Source organism: Callospermophilus lateralis, chromosome 14 (assembly GCF_048772815.1).
Source record: "Callospermophilus lateralis isolate mCalLat2 chromosome 14, mCalLat2.hap1, whole genome shotgun sequence".
Lineage (NCBI taxonomy): Eukaryota > Metazoa > Chordata > Mammalia > Rodentia > Sciuridae > Callospermophilus > Callospermophilus lateralis.
This window is the reverse complement of record NC_135318.1, coordinates 71,666,894-71,688,428: the sequence shown is the minus strand read 5'-3', so window position 1 is coordinate 71,688,428 and position 21,535 is coordinate 71,666,894. Positions and strand designations below refer to the sequence as shown.

General features: G+C 40.6%; 1 protein-coding gene and 1 pseudogene across 1 annotated transcript in view; one reads left to right on the top strand and one right to left on the bottom strand.

Moving 5' to 3' along the window:
- Positions 1–5,368: 5,368 nt before the first annotated feature.
- Positions 5,369–21,535, bottom strand: part of Dnah6 (dynein axonemal heavy chain 6) — a 253,675-nt gene continuing 237,508 nt past the window's right edge. Inside the window, exons 73-77 of the mRNA XM_076832916.2 lie at positions 19,644–19,829; positions 19,083–19,155; positions 13,385–13,536; positions 10,188–10,410; positions 5,369–5,472 (exon numbers count right to left, since the gene is read on the bottom strand). Coding sequence (XP_076689031.2) covers positions 5,369–5,472; positions 10,188–10,410; positions 13,385–13,536; positions 19,083–19,155; positions 19,644–19,829 — 738 coding nt within the window. The remainder of the gene's footprint in view (positions 5,473–10,187; positions 10,411–13,384; positions 13,537–19,082; positions 19,156–19,643; positions 19,830–21,535) is intronic.
- On the top strand, positions 16,224–18,444 carry LOC143380240 (ankyrin repeat domain-containing protein 13C pseudogene; annotated as a pseudogene).

Here is a 21,535-nt window from a genome sequence, read left to right as displayed (position 1 = left end):
ATAGGTTGTCTGATCCTCACAGGTGAGATAGGTTAACTTTACCCAAGTGTCAGAAACTCAGAAAGGTTAATAATCTCATCCAAAGCTCCAAGCCTGGGCTTTTTTCTAGATACCACATTCTTTAAATTCTCCAAATCTTGGAGAGCCTTGGGTAGGGCACCCTCCCTCTGCAGGCCCAGTTTCTTTGTTGCTGCAATGAAGGATTCATCTAAATGGTGTCGCAGTGTGTGCCAGGTATTGTGCTAAGGAGAATAATGACTATAATAGTTCCTGTCCTCTAGAAACCTTCTACCTGTGACTTTATGGGGTCCTCAGAATCAGAGTAAGAGTAGTGGCCTTTTGTTTTCTTTCTCTTCCACTTGAGGAATTACTTTTTTTTTTTTTTTAACCTTGTATAGATCTTTCCCTTGTTTACTTCTCTTATACCTCTCTTCCCTTTTTCACACATCGTGGTTAATAGTAACTGACCTGTGAGGCTCTGCCAGGTTGTTAGTCAGAGCTGAGGCCAGCTTCTGGCAGGTAGACATTTCATCAAGGTTGAATCATGAGCAGAGTAAATGATTTCTTATATGCTGGTTGTCTGCACCCACAACACTGGGGAAGGAAAGTCCCCCTGCTCCCCTTCTTAGGTAGATAGATGTGAGCATAAAATCCCTCATGGCCTACATCAGGAGATAATGAGTAGAATTCTTCTCTTATGGCACTCTTCTTCTATTCCCCAACTAAATCCTTGATAAAAGTCCTACTGTAGGAAGAAACTTGGCCCTTCTGATGGCTTATTTTTTTTCACTGAAAGTGGTGTTTGGGGACTATAATTACCTTTAGGGGAAAACTAGAAGCAAGTCTGAGTTTCCCATAAGTTGTAAAAATATATGTTATCTTTGGGAGAGATGGTTTAAAGGCAGACTTGGTGAGAAGTGTTAGAAGCCAGCCCTATGAGCCAGCACTTCATATGGGGATTGGGTGGCCACCAAGGGACAGAGAACCTATTTCTATTCCAATATAACCTCTCAAAAGAATGCAAGAGGGTCAAGGGTCACTTTTTTTTTTTTTTAAAGCAAATGGCACTTAAACAGTTTATCTTTAAATGCTATAATCTTCATTGACTTTCTAGACAGTACTCATGTATTCATGGTTGGGAAAGTGCAGTAATTATATACAGTTAAAAAAAATCTTTGGGTTTTCTCCCAAAGGACAGGAGATTTTAAGAGAACAGGGTGAAGAAATGTGGAGGGAAAATAAAGGTGTCAAAATGACCAATTTTCCAGGTGGCTTTGTGAACCAGGTGTCCTTGGCAGGATCATGAGGTCCTGAGCCACAGGAGCAGGAAGGACCATGCTATGCAGCCCTCCCCTTCCACCCTAGTGGAAGCCCATCTCACACTGGCTCCATTGGACATCTTTGCCTCGGAAGTGCCAGTCTTGGCAGCACTGGCACTGGAAGCCCTGTCTGCAACGCGCTGCCCCATGAGCCCCTGCCTGGAAGTGCCAACCAACTTGGCTAGTCGGGACAAAAGTTCAGGAAGAAGTGGAGGTGCCTGGTGCTGAAGCAGTGGTTCAACAACCTGTGGGTCTTCCTGGAAGAGAGGTGAGACAGATGGGCAGAGCCATGCTGGCATCTTTCCTTCCGCTGAAATATGGGTGGTGAGCAGACCTAGGTGACTCTTAAACTGGGAGGGCTGGGAATTGCCCAATCAGGGAGCAGCCTTTCCCAGTCATTTCTCTTCTGTCCTGTGCTGTGATGTGAATCCAGATCTAAGGTTGGTGCTTCAAGCCAGGGCGAGGGCCATATGTTTATTCTTGTGAGAGAACAAATGTGGGGGCTGGGGTTGTGGCTCAGTGGTAGAGTGCTTGCCTAGTATGTGCGAGGCACTGGGTTCAATTTTTAGCACCACATATACATAAATAAATAAAATAAAGGTCCATCAACATCTTAAAAAAAAAAAAAAACAACAAATGTGAGGGTAAAGGTAGGTTTTTTTTTTTTTTTTTTTTTAAAGTAGAATGAAAGTTGTGAAGAATTTAAATTTCCAGCCCTTTCTCCCAGCAGATCTGGGAGAATTTTGTAGTTTTGCAGAGCTAAAATTGACTCTGTAGGAATGGGCTTGTTTTCTGAAAGTGGTTAAACAAGGTGCCCTCTGAGGGCTAATGGGTGGATCAGAGTTGGATAGAAAAGTGTGGTTCTTCAGGGCAAAAGCTGATAGAAAGGCTGGGATCCACAATCCAGTTAAAATAAACCCAAGCTCATTGAGTTCCTCCTAAGTCTGCTGTTGTAGTGGTGCTATGTCTGTGGGGTGAACCACATAGACATTGATCTCTGCCTTCAAGGAGCTCACAGTATGCATATGAAGCTAGATTTTGAGTAAATGATCTGCAAAGAAAGTGTAGGTGCTGTGTGTGTGTGTACTGTGTGTATGAGTGGGGAGCGTGACCAGGAGGAGCCTGCCTAAAATAATCCTTGAATCAAGAATCAAATGGTGTACATGTAGTGTGGGGGTAATTGGCAAAACTGGTAAAGTCCTCTGTCATTTGGTTTTCTGGGAGTAGTGGCCCAAGTCACAAAATAGGGCCAAAGATATAGGCAGCCTATCCACATATTAATATCTATTTCTGCCTTTAAAGGGGGGGGGATTTAAAACCCAGGGGATGTTTGGAGGAATTGGAGTATACAGTAGGCTTTTGCTGTGCCCCGCTCTTGAATTCCTAGTGCTATAGCCCCACAACTCCAGGTCCCTGTCCTGGACAGGCATGTCTCTGCTGAATTGTGGTTCCCTCACCACAGACATTCCCACCACAGCCAGATGGTGGCCAGTACCACCTGCCTGTCTCTCTGGACTTCTGTGTTCTTGGGACTGGTAGTTGCTTTCCCAACAGAGACATCCCTCTTGTAGCAACGGGAGGAGCCAGGCCAAGACCTTACTTGAAGGATTGCCATTCCTGCACTCCACACTTTGGTCTGGTCTTGATAAGCCCAACCCAGGAGAGAAGACAACTGAAGAAGCCCAGTGGTGATTCTTCTCCTCCTAACAAATGACCTGGGTTATCCAACAGTGTTGGGAGGAGATGTACAGTTTTGTAACATAATGAGTTGTATGAAAATAAATTATAAATGAATGGTATGAAATAACTAAATACTGTTTTTGTGTAGACTTTTTTTATGATGTGAATCTAAGAGGCAAATAACTTTTGTTCACACCCTCTGAAAACTATCATAGCTTTCTTCCTGGGCTTTGCACTATTCAGCTGCAGATCTTGACCTGTCTCACCCTCCTTCTGCTGTCCTTCCAATTTGCCCCAGATTTTGGATGCAGGGCAGTCAGTAGGCCATGTATGTCTCTGTTTAAAGTCTGGTGAGTAGGGTACTCCTTGTGCTCTTATAGGTACTTCTTTACATATATGAGTGTGACTTTCTGACATGCTGGAGACTGGGGGGATGGACAGGCTTTTCAGGGATGTTGTGAAAGAAGTGGTTTTTAAACTACTCACTCCTGTCTTATTTATTATTTACATGTTTACTGACAATGCCTTTTACAAATAAAATCTTATGGGGGAGCTCTAGAAGTAATTGAAAAACTGCCCTAATTGTGTCTGAAATGGGAACGTTACACAGCTCATCTGTCTTCTTCTAATCCCCTAATTTCAGACCAGGATCTCCTCCCTGTGGCAAGGTTCCCTTCTGGTCCTCCTAGCCCTCTGAGTAGCTCACAAAACTCCAAGTAGGTCTGCTTGAGACTTGAGTGGGACCAATAAGAAGTAGTTGTGTTTGCTCCAAATCTGGTTTAGAGTAAGCTTGATTGCCTAGGCTTATAGCTTTGCCTTCCCTTCCTTTCCTGAGGCTTTCTTGTGAGCTCATTCTCAATCATTTTTGTGGCCTTAACAAAAGTAGTGCAATGGCACTTAGGATCCTTTGTTTCATTTTGTGTCCCGTGTACTATAGGAAGTAGGAGGGCTAAAAACTTCCAGATTTCCTTGCTGCTAGATTTAGATTCTCCTAATGAGACTCAAGGAGTAAGGTTTGGAAGGCAGGAGTGGGCAGAGTGTCTTTTTCTTCATTGGTGGCAGCAGTCATGCAGTCTCCAGCAGACATAAGTTTGTGCAGTGGCCAGGCTCTGCTTCATACTCTGGTCACCTTCATGGGTGTGGAGCACCTATGAGGTTGACACTTTCCTGTAGCTTTCTGACTTTGGATTATAGCTTCCATGGTGCCTGATATTGACCCTCTGACTTCTGTAACTGTAGAAGTGCCTTTGTTGGCTCCTATTTCTGCTTGAAATACCCAAGAGTAGTCTTTGCATTGAGTAGTGCATTGAGCTCTGATAGAAATGGTATTCCATTGCTTTTTTGCAACTTGAGTCAAGTTGATTGAGAATGAGCTCACAAGAAAACCTCAGGAAAGGAAGGGAAGTCAAAGCTACAAGCCCAGACAATCAAACTTACCCTAAACCAGATTTGGAGCAAACACAACTACTTCTTATTGGTCCCACTCAAGTCCTTGAGTTAATTTTGTCAGAAGTGGAGATAAAGGTAGGGGGCAGAGATAAAATGGGATAGTAGGATCACTGTGGTTGATCCTGCTCCGCCAACATTTTGTAAGGGGGTGGTGTGGCTTTTTCTAGAGGCTCATATATGTGTTTTCCCCAATTTCTTGGGTTATGTTATGGCCAAGGAAGCAATAGTCCTTGTTGGAAGGGCTGGCATAAAATGTTTCTCAAAATGGGCTGCTCCACTTATTCACTGGGCCTCTGCTTTTGAGGTGATGGGCTCAAACATACCTGGTGGGAACTTGGTTAGTTTTCACCCAGGTTTATATTAAAATAAAGGAGGAAAATTCCTCTGTACTTGGGCAGGAGCAACCTGCACTTTTATGAAAATGAAGGCCCTTCCAAGGTTTGTAATATAACCTCATAGAATGGGGTAACTGGCACCATGACCCAGATCTTATCTTCCTGCTCATTTGCTTTACCAGTTGTTGCAACCACTGTATTCACTCCCCAGGTGCTGGGTTCTGAGAGCCTTAATTAGTCTAGAAACAGAAGCACCCAGGGCTATGTGACTAAAGTACACATTGACCTTTCATATAAGTGTGATGAAGAAGGGAGCCTGTGTAGGTTACTGATGGGAAGAGGCCTGACTCTCACATGGATGAAGGAACAGGTTTAATAAGTGGGTGCAGAACCCACCATCTTCACATCAAAGCCTGGATTACTAACAGAAAGAACTCAGAACACTTTATTTTAAGTCATAAGAGAAACAGCCATACTTACTTACTACCTTAAGTCAAATCAGAAGTAACATCATTTTGCTCCAATGTAAATTGGTCAAACTTTCCCCTCCATCAGGGAAGATCTCTGGACTAATGTGGCATTTGTTCACTCATTCAGTTGGCAGAGCAAAGCTGATCCCTTAGCAATCCAGTAGTCTTTGGACCGATTGGAGGGTAAAAGGATAGTCACCACAAAGTTGGTTGAATGGCCTAATTAAAGATATAGGGGATGGGATGGGAGGAAGAATTGTTATTTAAAGAATAACTTCCAGATATAATGAGACAAGATAATGAGAGTTGAAACAGCTGGGTTCCAGACTGCCTCTAGCCTGTAGGCAAAGAGTCCTCTGTGAGCTTCAGGTTTATGTGCCATAAAATGAAGATTTGAAGCCAACTATAGTAGCACACACCTATAATACCAGCTACTCAGGAGGTTGAGGCAAGAGGATTACAAATTTGAGGTCAGTCTGGGCAACTTAGCCAAACCCTATCTCCAAAAATGAAAAAGTGGTGAGGTGGGTTGGGAGTATAGTTCAGTAGTAGAATCTTATATAGCACGCTCTAGGGTCCTGAATTCAAGGCCTAATTACACACATGTACACACATAAAAAGAGTTGAGAATAATGGTCTTTTATGACCTCTACAGCTTAGCTTTATAACTTTATGAGCTATGTTTTAAGTTTTCTGCAGTCTAAACCTATGGCACTGGACTAGGATTCAAGATTGAGTTTTCAGTGGCACAAAGGAGGATGTAGTTGTGGGTTGGGCATCCAGCCCATCTGCCTGTCCATCCATCCATCCACGCATTCTTTGTTCTATTCTGTAGTGTTAGGCACTTGGGCTCCTGAGCTGAATAAGCATAGTTACAGGTATTTTCTATTTTCAGCTCTTACACATACAATATAAAAGAGCACTTCTGCAACTTTTCGATTGTAGGTCTCTGTGAGGGGACCAGGATAAGGTTGAGAATAGGGTCTCGCCCTTGGAATGGGATTGCTACTTATAACACTGCTTTCACAGCAGCCCCCATTTGTGTAAACTTTGGGGAAAGCCCTGATGCCCCCAGTAGATAATGCCTATATCTCCCTCTCCTTACTTTTGTATGCCATCCCCTGCATGGTGGCCTTGAGGTGTCTGTGATAGGCCTCCCATGCCACCAGCCCCAGTTTGAGGGAAAGCAAGCCTAGATAGTCTTATTGATTTCATGGGACACAGAAATTTAGTTCAAGGTTCTAAGCATCCCCTTACAACCTCCCCTTCCCTTTCCCATACTTCCATGCACACACACACCCCCGCCCCCGCTCAGATAATCAGTGCCTCAACTGTATGAGGCCTCCTCTAGGTATGAGGAAGTACTTGGGGACATAACCAAATTCCTACAGCCATTGAATCTGATTTAAGCTGAATCAGTTTGCTCTTGTCCAAAAATGAATTTAGCTGATTTACAATAATTCTTAATCTCCACATCTCACCATTGCTTTCTAAGGGGTTCATTGTACAATATAGAGATGATTTAGTAGTTATATACAAGTATCTCCAACAGTGGTGATTGGGATTGGTATGTGTGACCACATGTCACATGCCCTAGAAAGTGGATATCAGGTTCTGTGCCAGTGGCTGCAAAACAAGGGTCGTTAAAGAAACTATACTGCTATTCCACCAGTGAATCGTGGTTAAAAGGAATTTGCCACAGTTTTCTTATAGGAGCTAGGAAAGAAATAGGATGACTAGAAGGAGCTTATGAGTAGCTGAACAATTGGAACAATTGTAAAAATAAAGATTGTCTTTTCTCAGGGGTCATTGGTGCTTTGTATGCAATATTTGAGAACTTGGCAGGAAGGGTTAAATGGGCCTTAGAACTATGAAGCCAGGTTAAAGGAAAGCTTGCTGCCTCCATACAGGATCAGATGCTGTCAGTGGTCTTAGCTGGACTAGCTTTTAATGGGGTGGGGGCTGTACCTCGGTGAATGAACATCTTTTGCACCCAAGATTAACTCAGGCCTCCACTGACTTGTATTAAGATATGAACTGGGACTTAGGTTGTAACTCAGTGGTAGAGCACTTGCCTAGCATATGTGAGGCCCTGGGTTCGATCCTCAGCACCACATAATAATAAATAAATAAAGGTATTATGTCTAACTACAACTAAAAAGAATAAATATATATATTTTTAAAAAAGATATGAACTGCCTGTTTCCATCACTCCTTACTCCTTACTCCGAAGACCTGGACATGCATTAGTTCTCCCTCTTTTTCTATTTCCTGAAATAGCTTGAAAAGTATTGGTATTATTTCCTCTTTAAAGGTTTTGTAAAACTCTGCTGTATACCCATCCGGTCCTGGCCTTTTCTTAGTTGGTAGTCTTTTGATGGTTTCTTCTATTTCCTCAATTGATATTGGTCTGTTTAGGTTGTCTATATCCTCCTGACTCAATCTGGGCAGGTCATATGACTTAAGAAATTTATCGATGCCTTCACTATCTTCTATTTTATTGGAGTATAAGGATTCAAAATAGTTTCTGATTATCTTCTGTATTTCTGAAGTGTCTGTTGTGATATTGCCTTTTTCATCCCGTATGCTAGTAATTTGATTTCTCTCTCTTCTTCTCTTCATTAGCATGGCTAAGGGTCTGTTGATTTTATTTATTTTTTCAAAGAACCAACTTTTAGTTTTGTCAATCTTTTCAATTGTTTCTTTTGTTTCGATTTCATTAATTTTAGCTCTGATTTTAATTATTTCTTGCCTTCTACTTCTTTTGCTGTTGTTTTGCTCTTCTTTTTTTAGGATTTTGAGATGAAGTATGAGATCATTTATTTGTTGGTTTTTTCTTTTTTTAAGGAATGAACTCCAAGCAATGAATTTTCCTCTTAGAACTGCTTTCAATGTGTCCCATAGATTCCGATATGTTGTGTCTGTGTTTTCATTTATCTCTAAGAATTTTTTAATTTCCTCCTTGATGTCTTCTATAACCCATTGATCATTCAGTAACCTATTGTTCATTCTCCAAGTGATGCATGATTTTTCCTTCCTTCTTTTATCGTTGATTTTCAGTTTTATTCCATTATGATCAGATAAGATGCATGGTATTATCTCTACTCCTTTATATTGTCTAAGAATATTTACAATATGGAATCTTCCCACTAAATATGATATAGTTCCTCTATAAAGTCTTGTTTTATGGCCCTCAATAACATTTTATGAAGTTCTCAAAAAGGATTCTGCCCCTTTTTGTCTGGTCTGGTCCTAGTCTTCTAATCAATTGTATTTTTTATTGGAATGGAATGTTTTTTTTCACTTTCATTTCTATTTGTTTTCGATGGAACACAGGAATTCTATTGATTTTAAAATTTACAAATATTTTAAAATATTTGTCAATTCTGCTGGACTTCTATTTCTAGCAGATTTTCTGTAGATTATTTTGGGTTTTCCATTTAATTAATTAAATTTGCAAATAATTCTCTTTTTTTTTTTTTTCATTTTCTTATTGATTTGGTTAGGACTTCCTGAATAATGCAGGAGTTTGAGTAAGTACCCTGGTATGGATTTTTACCTTAATCAGAGGCTGTAACATTTAACCAGTAAGTATTCTATTCATTGAATTTGAAAACTATTGAATTGATATCATCATTGTCTCAAGTTGGATGTTGATTAGTGGGTGAAGACCACCTCATCCTTTTCTGTGAGACGAGATTACCTTTCCTCACAGAGAAGCTTCTTATATCCTCCCAGAGTTCCTAGCTGCAGGGCTCAGATACCAGAGATGCTGACTACTCGAGGTTTGCCCTTTTCATATCTGAGAAGATTAATATTGTTCTGTGCCAGAACTCTTGGATCATGACTAAAGTTTACATTACCATTTAAAAAGAATTTAAATAAGCAGTTTCCTTTCTTTAAGTGAAATATTTCATAGTTCTTAAATCTAATTTTGTTACCCATAAGTTCACATCCAAATCCAGGGAAAAAGCTGAATCACTGTTCAGACAAAATTTTCATCATGACTGCTTGTTCTGCCTGCAGTTTACTTAGGTGGTATTTACTATGTATTGTACTGGACACCACCCTTTAAATATATCAACACATTCCTTCACTATTTTAAAAATCACCCCTCAACTGTGTGAGATCTCTTAATCTAAGGATACAAGTACTTCATTAGTTTTGGGAAATTATCAACCATTATTTTTTTCAACTATTCCCTCTTCTCCATTCTCCTCACTTCTTCTAGGTTGCCTACTAGAGAAATATTGGAGATTCTGGCTCTTCGAACAATCTCAATTTTTCCTATTATATGGTGATATATATATTTAATTTATTTTTTAGTATTCGGCGGACACAACATCTTTGTTTGTATGTGGTGCTGAGGTTCGAACCGGGGCCGCATGCATGCCAGGCAAGTGCGCTACCACTTGAGCCACATCTCCAGCCCCCATGGTGCTATATTTTGAGGGACTTTTTTTCTGTTCATTCTTTAGCTGTCTCTCAGCTTTGAGATGGTTTCCTTTCTATCTGCTTCCCTTTTTCAGGGCTGTATCAGAGTTTCAGGTCCAGAGCTTTGTAACACAGATTTCCATCTATGTGTTTATTTTAAAAAATATCTTTTCTTAGATTTGTCAAAATGGATTTGGTGAGAGATTTTAGTGTCTATTCAGTCCATCATTTTGAAAATGGAAGTCTCTGCTCATTAAATTCTATTTTTTCTACTGATTAGATTCTAACAGAAACAAGCATTAGTGTTGTAATGTCAATCTACACTCAATATTAGAACAAATACAATTTACAACATTTATAAATTCATAAGTTACAGGTGGCCTTATTATAAGTCTAGTTAATTGGCCCAAGAACTCCCTTGTGCATTTCAGCTAGTGTTTGGGCTTCTATTGAAGTTTTTATTTGGTCATTATCTGTACTAATCTTAAGAACATCCTTACCTGTAGTTGAGAGTGTTCCTGCTCGGGCCCCTGTTTTATAGAGTGGGGAGTGGTAAAGTGTTGGGTCTGGCTCATAGTTTTGTTGTGGTTCAAAATGCACAACAGGCAGCATTGGATTCATCTGTCCAGGCAAGGCGTCTTCTATAATCATCGCCTCATCATCCCATCGAGAAGCATCCATGAACATCCCATGAACAAGAACACCATCCTCAGGAGAAGGCAACTGAAAGATACTCACAGGATTAGAGGTGACAGGAGGAGTAGATGATCAACATTTAGGGTCATTCATATCCTTAAAAAGTAATTCTAAAAACACCCTAAAATTATTGTTACTATATTTTAAAGAGGGGCATCCCAAGAGTCTGGGAAATAAAATAATTTGCTTCTTAGTTTGATACTGTATCTTGTAATTTCCATACTCCACCAGGATGTCAATAGGGATGCCCCTGGGAAGTCCATTTATGGGCTTTCAGACTGATATTATGATAAAATAACTTTCCCTTTCTCTTGAGAATCCAGTAGGATAAGAGGAATGGGATTATCATCTTTTATCAAGGTCTTTCATGAATTTGGATGCCCTCTTTGAAGACAGATTATATATTGTATATTGGCAATAATATTTGCAGAGTGTCTAAGGAAAACTCCTTTTTTTTCTTTCTTTCTTTCTGCTTAAAGAAATACGATTATTATTACTATTATTATTTGGTACCAGGGGTTGAACTTAGGGGTATTTGACCACTGAGCCACATCCTCAGCCCTATTTTGTATTTTATTTAGTGACAGGGTCTCAATGAGTTGTTTAGGGCCTCACTTTTGTTGAGGCTGGCTTTGAACTCGTGATCCTCCTGTTCAGCCTCCTGAGATGTTGGAATCACAGGCATGAGCCACCATGCCTGACCTAGAAATATGATTACTTTATAATATTACTAGTGAAAGGAAGAGAGAGAGAAGAGAGACCGTATCCTTTAGTGTTCTGGGATTAGATGTCTCCATGGGTACACCTGTGCCATCTTTCCAAATCTGGGCCTGGCCCTGAGCCTTTGAATAAAAGGAGAATCATGCCTGTGGACAGAGGATTAAACATCACTAGCAATATGTAGTACAGGTTATAATAAATGAATTTTTTTGACTGGTCTTTGCTGTTTGGTGTCCTTCTGTTTCTTGGGTGCAGCAGTGTGGGGTGGGCCTCTTGTTTTCTTAGGTGCTATGTATTTATAGGTTTGTCTAAAAGTCATCTTGCCACCTCCTTACCAAACCATGTATAGGAGCAATCTGGACATCCACACAGAGGGAGAGCATTTTCCTAAGTGGCATAAAGGTGGCAAATTGGCTGCCAGTGTTCTTGCCTGATTGTAACAGAAATAAAGCTGTCTAAACACACACCCTGGCTTCTTTTTCAGACATTTTCTGGGTGGATCAAAAGACAGGCCAGCTAGATAATCTGAGATCCCCAGAGATCTCAGAGATTCTAAGGCATTGTCATGGTTCAGTGCACAGCATGGGTGGGATGGAGTGTAAGAGGTCCTGGTTGTCACTGTAAACTCTGTCTGTTAGGCTGCCTCTGTGGCAGAAAGTGTGTGCCCGGCACAAGCAGGGACACCATCCTGGAATGCTTTGGTTAGGGCTTCTATGTAGATGTTGTTTTGCTCTCCTGCCACCTCAATTATTCCTGATACGGGCCTGGGACACCATTCTGGCCAAGAAAGCTTTCAAAATAATGAGGAGTGCACCTCCAAATTTTCTCCTAATTTTGAAAATTATTTTGATCCTAAAACAAATTTCTTTAAGCATGTATGCCTTTTTATTGTTATTTTAAGATACAGGCAACTAAGAGGTATTCATCTTAGAGTATTTCATAGAATAAGCCATGAATATGGCTGACTTTTTATGTTTTGTTAATCAGAAAAAGGAGTAGATCAATTAGATCTAAGTTGGGTGAATACTGATTCAATTACCTGGGGGCAATTTCTACTAATAAAGACCATGATATTTTAAGGAAATTTTCATAAGTCACTCACCCCAACTATTCTGATTGGTTAGAGAATACTTTCTTGACAAAAGCAATCAGAAGCAGGTCTTTGATCTCACGGCACATATAAAAAACAATATTTATAAGGCATGTTGGGTGGAGAGATGCTTAGAGGCAGAGGTTCCCTTCCCCCATCAATGTCTCTGCATATATAAGCCAGGCAGTTCAGATCAACAGTGGCAGTTAAAACAGGATATTTTAAAACAAAACAAAAACAATGCCTGGAACTACTCCAGAGATTCTGATGCAATCAGAGTCTGCATCCTAGAGTGGGATCTGGGATGTTTAAGTAGCTCACCTGGTGATTCTAACTGCAGCCAAGATTGAGAATTACTCGTATTTTGGAGCAGTTGTTCTAAAACTTTAGTGGGCTAAGAATTACCTATGGGGTTTATTAAAGTGTAGACTTCTGGGTTTCAGCATGGAGAACCTGATTCAATAGGTCTGGGTGGGGCCTGGGAATTTACATTTCTAGCAAGTTCCTTGGTGATGATGTTGCTCCTTGTCTGGGGACTGCACACTGAGAATTATTGCACTAGAGTAAACTGCTTCCATAACACATTTCTGTTGGTTAGCTAATATGGCTATAGCTAGAGAATGTATAACATTATCATAAAAATTCTGCTAGGAGGCTACTGAGTAGATGATGTAGACAAATTTAGTTTATAATACTAGTGATTTATTATTGGAGTTCTATGTGGCCACATTACATTTGCCATTTCATTTATACTGCATTCAACTCTGAGTTGGTGTCATTGGCCCTATTTTACAGATGAGGATGCCGAAGTGCAGACATGTTAGCAATGGCTACAGTACACACAGCTGGTGGTGGGCAGCATCAGAATTCAAACTCAGGTGTGTTTGATTGTGAAACTCTTGTTTTTAATTGTTTTGCTATATTATCTCTGCAAGATAGAAAAAAATCACTATGTATATATCTAAGAAATAAAATAGTATTGCTTAGGAAAGTTACTCTAAATAAGACTAAATTAGCTAGTTCCCATCTATTTACTACCAATGGGGGAGCTTGTCTTGGGGATATAATTACTACTCTGCCCCTCCTGCTCCTGAAAATGGGAGGTGGTACGAGGTTAGGGCAAGGGAGATTGACTACATTCTTGAATACAGTGAGATAGAAGTTTCTTTGCCCAAGACCAGGTGACAGTACCTCTAGGTCCATGGGCAGTTCGTGTCCAAACTGTATCGTCTTGGCAGCTTCTATTACTGCAGCCTGATCTCGGTAGGAAGGAATAATATTGTACTTGAAACTCAGCTCATCTATAGGCAAATTGTATTTCCGAGCATGGTTTTGAAGAGTTCCTGTAAATATGAAAACCAGAAGACTAGATCCTCCAGATAACACTGCTACTCCACATACACTGAACCCCTGCACCCCAACCAGGCTGCTCTAGTATTAGAGAGCTTCCTCTCCATAGAAAAAGCAATTATTAATACTCAACATAAAAAAATTTATGGCCAAATATCCCTAACTTTCTATTTTTTCCATATTTTTATTGGTGCATTACAGATGGACATAAAGGTGGAATCTGCTGTTACAAATGTGTATAAGCACACAATATAACAATATAATTTGGCTAATATCATTCCCCAGTATTTCCCTTTTCCCTCTTCTCCTCCCTTCCTGGTCCCTTTTCTTGGTCAAACTGATTTCTCTTTGATTTTCATGAGATCCCCCCTCACCTCTCTTTTCTTTATTCCACTCTGATTCCACATATGAAAGAAAATATATGACCCTTGATATTCTGAATTTGGCTTATTTTTTAACATAATGTTCTCAAGTTTCATCTATTTTTCTGCAAATGGCATAATTTCATTTTTCTTTGTGGCTGAAAAAAAACTCCATTGTATATATACCACATTTCTTTACCCATTCATCTGTTGATGGGCCCTTAGGCTGGATATTGTGAGTTGTGCTGCTATAAACATGGATATGCCTATGTCACTATGATGACTTTAATTCTTTAGGATAATTACCAAGAAGTGGTATAGCTGCATCATGTGGTGGTTCCATTCCTGGTCTTTTGAGGAACCTCTATACTGATTTCCACAGTGGTTGTACCAATTTACAATCCTACCAACAATGTAAAACTGTTCTTTTTTATCTACATCCTCTCTTGCATTTATTATTGTTTGTCTTCTCCTTCTCCTCCTCTCTCTCATTCTTCTTTTTTTGGTACACAGGGACGCTTAACCACTGACCAACACCACTAGCCCTTTTTAATATTTAATTTAAAGACAGGGTTTCTTTAAGTTGCTTAGGGCCTCACTAAGTTGCTAAGGCTGGCTTTGAACTCATAATCCTCCTGCCTCAGCCTCCAGAGCAGCTGTGATTATAGGTGTGTGACACCATGCCTGACTATTGTTTGTATTCTTTTTTTTTTTTTTAAAGAGAGAGTGAGAGAGGGAGAGACAGAGAGAGAGAATTTTCAATATTTATTTTTTAGTTATCAGCGGACACAACATCTTCGTTTGTATGGGGTGGTGAGGATCGAACCCGGGCCGCACGCATGCCAGGCGAGCGCGCTACCGCTTGAGCCACATCCCCAGCCCCTTGTTTGTATTCTTGATGACTGCCATTCTGACTGGTATAAGATAAAATCAGTGTAATTCTAATTTGCAGCTACCTAAAGCTAATGATGTGGAACATTCTTTCATATATTTGTCAGTCATTTGTATTTCTCCTTTTGAGAAGTGTCATATGCACATTTATTAATTGGGTTATTTGGTTTTCTTTTTTATGTGTGTGTGTTAAGGTTTTTTTTTTTTGAGATGTATATATTCTGGATATTAAATTCTGTCAGAAGAGTAGCTAGCAAATACTTTCTCCCATTCTGGAGGTTCTCTCTTCATATTCTTAATTGTTTCCTTTGCAGAAGATTTTCAACTTGATGCAATTCCATTTATCAACTCTAGGCATTATTTCTTGAGCTTTAGGGGTTCTATTGAGAAAGTCATTGTCTGTGCCTATATGTTGGAGTGTTGATCCTATGTTTTCTAGGATTTTCATAGTTTCTAGTATAATTCCTAGATCTTTAATACATTTGGAATTGTGTTTTGTTCAGGATGAGAGATAAGTGTCTAGTTTCATTCTTCTACAGATAGATAACCAGTTTTCCCAGTACTGTTGATTAAAAATCTGTCTTTTCTCCAATATATGTTTTTGGCACCTTTGTCAAGGATCAGATGACTGTAGATGTGTAGGTTTGTCTCTGTGTCTTCTGCTCTGTACCATTGCTATGTGTCTATTTTTATGTCAGTACCATTCAAGTTTTGTTACTATAGGTCTGTAGTGTAATTTAAGTCAGGTATTGTGATGCTTCCAGCCTTGCTTTTTTTTTTTTTTTTTTTCTTAGAACTTCTTCAGCTATTCTGGGTCTTTTATTCTTCCAAATGAATTTTAGGACTGTTTTTTTTATAGTTCTATAAATGATATCATGGGTATTTTGATAGGGATTGCACTGAATCTGTAAATTGCTTTTGGTAACATGGCCATTTTAACAATATTAATTCTCCCTATCCATGAACATGGAAGGTCTTTCCATCTTCTTGTGTCTTCTTTAATTTCATTTTTCAATGTTCTGTAGTTTTCATTGTGGAGGTCTTTCACCTCCTTAAATACCCTTAACTTTAGAATTTTACCCAGCTTGTTTTATATGGATTGTTTATTAGGGATTAAGAATGAGATAAGGGAGGCAGTGGCGGCGGCTGCGGTGGTGGCTGCTGCAGCTGCGGCGGCGGGGACTGGAATCCTGGTGTCGTGGGTACCAGAGTTGTGGCTCCCTTCAGCGAGCTTGCGTCTCTTGGTGCCTAGGTGAGAGCTGGCTTTTCTTCCAGGAGATGCGTTTGTCCCGGGCTCGGAGGTGCCCTGGGAGTTCATGCTGCGCTGGAGGCTCCTGGCCGCCGCTCTAGTCACCTCGTGTCGCCGCAGCGCCAGCTCCGTCGCCCGCGGTGAGCCTGCCGGATCTACTCCCTGCCCCTCGCGGCGGTGATGACCGGGGAGAAGATCCGTTCATTGCGGAGGGACCACAAGCCCAGCAAAGAAGAGGGGGATCTGCTGGAGCCCGGAGATGAGGAAGCGGCAGCTGCTCTCGGCGGCACCTTTACGGGAGGCAGGATTGGCATGGCAGCAGCGGCAAGGGCGGCAAAGCCTGTCATAAGATCTTCAGTAACCATCACCACCGGCTGCAGTTGAAGGCAACTCCGGCCTCCTCCAATCCCCCTGCAATCCCCCTGGTGCCCCGGTCCTGCCGCTGCACAATTCCGTGACTACCACTTCTCAGTCCCGGGCTCTCCTAGCCGGCACCAATCCTATTGCAGTCGTCGCGGATGGAAGCAACTGCCCCGCACACTATCCGGTGCACGAGTGCGTCTTCAAGGGGGATGTGAGGAGACTTTCCTCTCTCATCCGAACACACAATATCGGGCAGAAAGATAATCACGGAAACACTCCTTTACATCTTGCTGTGATGTTAGGAAATAAAGAATGTGCCCATTTACTTTTGGCTCACAATGCTCCAGTAAAGGTGAAAAATGCTCAGGGATGGAGCCCTCTGGCAGAAGCCATCAGCTATGGAGACAGACAGATGATTACAGCTCTTTTAAGAAAGCTTAAGCAGCAATCCAGGGAAAGTGTTGAAGAAAAACGACCTCGATTATTAAAAGCCCTGAAAGAGCTAGGTGACTTTTATCTAGAACTTCACTGGGATTTTCAAAGCTGGGTGCCTTTACTTTCCCGAATTCTGCCTTCTGACGCATGTAAAATATACAAACAAGGTATTAATATCAGGCTTGATACAACTCTCATAGATTTTACTGACATGAAGTGCCAAGGAGGGGATTTAAGCTTCATTTTCAATGGGGATGCGGCACCCTCTGAATCTTTTGTAGTATTAGACAATGAACAGAAAGTTTATCAGCGAATACACCATGAGGAATCAGAGATGGAAACAGAAGAAGAGGTTGACATTTTAATGAGCAGCGATATTTACTCTGCAACTTTATCAACCAAATCAATTTCTTTCACTCGTGCCCAAACTGGATGGCTTTTTCGGGAAGATAAAACGGAAAGAGTAGGAAACTTTTTGGCAGACTTTTATCTGGTGAATGGACTTGTTTTAGAATCAAGGAAAAGAAGAGAACATCTCAGTGAAGAGGATATCCTTCGAAATAAGGCCATCATGGAGAGTTTGAGTAAAGGTGGAAACATAATGGAACAGAATTTTGAGCCTGTTCGAAGACAGTCCCTTACCCCTCCTCCTCAGAACACTATTACATGGGAAGAATATATATCTGCTGAAAATGGAAAAGCTCCAAATCTGGGTAGAGAGCTGGTGTGCAAAGAGAGTAAGAAAACCTTTAAAGCCACCATAGCCATGAGCCAGGAATTTCCCTTAGGGATTGAGTCATTATTGAATGTTTTAGAAGTAATAGCTCCCTTCGAGCACTTTAACAAGCTTAGAGAATTTGTTCAGATGAAGCTTCCTCCAGGCTTTCCTGTAAAATTAGATATACCTGTGTTTCCCACCATCACAGCCACTGTGACTTTTCAAGAGTTTTGATATGATGAATTTGATGGCTCCATCTTTACTATACCTGATGACTACAAGGAAGATCCAAGCCGCTTTCCTGACCTTTAACTGACAGGGAAAATATGCCATCTAACCAAGGAAAAACAATGAGATACCCTGGAGGTCAATCCAAATAGAAGGGACAAATGCTTTCAGTAAAGAAAAGGGAATTACACATTGAATTGACACATCAGTAATGATAAAGAAATGGGCCTCTAATATGAATTTTAGCAAGTTTCCTGATGTGCCATTTTCAGTCTTTTTAAAAATATACTTATTATAAGTGTAATAGTTTGACACCTTAATAACCCTAAGACCTTCGTATGTAAAGCAGCTATGAGTGCTGTGATTTGTTTTTAAAACTTTTTACACTTGTTGAAATATATATGCATATAAATATATCTATATATCTATATCTAAAACACTCCTGGACCATTAACATAAATTAAATGTCTTAAGAGATGTTGAAGCCCTTTAAAACTTGTCATCTTATATTCAAGGTGACATTTATAAATATTCCTTCAAGCTTTGTTTTCATAAAATGTAAACTATGTAACATTATGTATAGTTCAGTAAATTGAATGTTTGTTCAGTATAATGAACTAGAAGGAATGCAATTTTCTGTAGATGAATGAACCAAATGGTAACCATTAAACAAAACAATTGCAAAAAAAAAAAAAAGAATGAGATAAGTTAAGGGCTGGGCTAATTAGAATCTGGTTGCTCCAAATCCCATCCTCTTTGGAGCTCTCTAGCCATATTCCCCAAAGGGCAATGGAGGAACATCAAGAGCATTTTTTTTAAAAAAAATTTAAATATGGACACAATACCTTTATTTATTTTATTTATTTTTATGTGGTGCCGAGGATAGAATCCAGTGCCTCACATGTGCGAGGCAAGCACTGTACCGCTGAGCTATAACTCCCGCCCCCATCAAGAGCATTTTTAGAGCGAAGGAGACTGCTCAGAGCTGGGGCCTGAACAAGTAGAAAGCAGTTGATGCCCTTGAGTGTGGGTCAAATGGAGAATTGAATTACACACAGTCTGTTCATGTATTCATGAATGCCCACTCTTAGGTAATCTGAGGGGGCAGGAATTAGGTTGCTAGTGAATATCTGGTGTTTCCACCATCCTCAAACCCCCATGAATATTCAAGGAAACTCCATTTTCAGGCCATTAGCAGACATGCATTTCCCCAGCTCCTAGAAACCCGGTGTATAAAACAAAACAAAATGAAAATCTTTTTCTGTGAGATTTTCCTTGGGAAAGCACCAGTACCTGTTAGAAATCCTTGAGGAAAGAAGAAACCAGAGATCCAGAAGGATTTGGGCTGTCCTCTTCTGAGCCACAACTGAAGGAGAAACATATGGTTAGGCACTTTATTTCTGAGTTTGTCATCTAAACAAAGACATATTTGAAAGGGCCTCTTAGGAGTTAGTTGTTATCTCCATTTGACTGCCTGCCCTGTTGTACTCCCTTATCCACCAGTCCTATTGCAAACCCAGAACCTGGTTAGTTCAGGGATGGATGAGAGGGAGATGGCAACAAAGTCACATCTGACTTTTTGGACCCATGTTGGATTTGCTCTGTACCTGACAGTGGGGTCCCATGCACAGCTAAGACCCTAAGAATGGACTGGGATTAAAACTGAACATGAGGTTTTAAGAACCTAGAGAAAATGACAGAATCAGTACAAAACTTTCAAAGTCATGCCATTCTAGTAGTTTCTATTTCTCTGGGCTTAGATGATCCCTCAATAGTTGTTAGCCAGAGATTCCCAGGGATCTTAGGGTTGGCCACATGAGATTTATCAAATTACAAAGAAGAGAATTTTCTTACATCCATAAATGCAATCCTCAGAATAAGGTCTTTGACCCATGATCCTAGTGGCTTCAGGGATGGATATGCTGTGTTGGACCACAGAGAAGGAACTTGATTGTTAAGGAAACTGTTGTACACCTTTTCCATTTCTTCAGACATCACCACTAATCCAGCAATGGCTTTGTTGAGTGTATCTAGGGAAGTCTAAAAGGACAGAAAGATTGGTGTCCTGTTACAGATATAATTATCAAGTGTAGATGACATTCATTACACAAAGGGCCTACTGGCTGTTTTCCATCCTTTTTGCACACTGTCTTCTGGGTCAGGCTGCAATATTTCATACATTATTTTGGGGTACTGGGGTTTGAACCTGAGGGTGTTTTACAGTGCATGAACTACATCCCCAGTCCTTGTCATCTTTATTTGGAAATAAGGTCTCACAAAGTTGCTGAGTTATTGAGGCTGGCCTCAAACTTGCCATCTCCTGCCTAAGCCTCCCAAATTTCTGGTATCAAAAGAGTGTGCCACCTGCCCAACTATTTCATACATTTTTATATATTATAACATGTGACTTGGGGATAGGAGAAATTTTAGGTAGTTAATAGCAAAGTCCAGTGGAAAGAAGGGAAATAGGAGAGTAGTTTCCTGAGGCTGAGAAATGAATAGAATGGACTTATTAGGGGGTGCCCAAATCCCCAAGATTTATAGAAGCTGATATCAGAAGGTCTCTTTGTGCTGCAAACACTTCCTTAAAACATTTCTTTTACCCTTTATTCCTCAACAAAAGGCAGAAGCAGGCAGTGGACCTGGGAGATGCTGGGCTGGTGGCAGCCACAGGGAATACAGGGTGACATTTGCTACCTGGCTAATGACAAAGGCAGAGTACATAGATTGGTGATGGCCCTTCTGGGTTTCAGGCTTGTGAAAACTGCCATGTCTTGAGAAAATATAATAGTTAGACTTTAGAGGCAAAATTTATGTTGATTAAACAAAAAATAAGGCCTAAGGATCAAATGCACATGGTCCTAGAGACAGGTAATGTGTGGATGAAACAAGGCTCAGTATCTTTTCATTCCTTCTTAGATTAAGTTTGGTCTCTTCCTCTTGGCACCTCTTTACACAAGAGGCAATGGGAGGAAAAGAAAGGGGGCGGGGATTTCCAATTAATTTGTCCTTAGGATCTGAAGAACCATCTGCAACAGAGTGCAGGAAGGAAGGAGACCAAGACAATTCTCTAGCTTAGAGTAGAAGTGGAAGGTAGCAAAGAGAAACATGAAATGAGAAAAATAGAGGGAAAAGACTCTTGGACCTTCAAGGCCTGCTTAAGGCAGGGACAGAGGCCATGGGGCAGCGATATTGCCCAAAGGAAATAGCTAATACATATATGTTTTAAATGGGAAAAAGCATAGCATACTTTAAATGCTTCCCTTTCCCTATGGCTAGAAGCCTCAACAGCAGGGGTGAGAGGGTCCTTACCCCCAGGACCTGACCCATCTCACAGTTCTGAAGTTGTCTAGAGGAAAGTAAGCTCTCCAAGATGGCAGTCCTCAAGGCCTGCAAGTGCTGCCTCCTTCCCTTGGCTTTTCTGATTTCCAGCACAGTGCTGCCTTGCTGCTCCCAAAGTAAGGTGAAGGGGACAAAGCCAGGGCAAGCCAGGACTGGTCAGAGTTCAGGAGGAAGAAGACGTCCCGTACAGGGTCAGCATGCAGGGGTGGGAGTAACCGAATGTGATCTGAGGCTAGAAATCACATTAATTCACTGTACATTCTAATATTTATGGATGATTTAGTATGTCAGTTACTAAGGAAGTAAAATTGACCAATACACCAGTTCCCTGTTTTAAGAAGTTTTTGTTGGAGCAGTGATATTCCTAGGGTAATATACAAACAACAACAACAAAAGTATTAAGT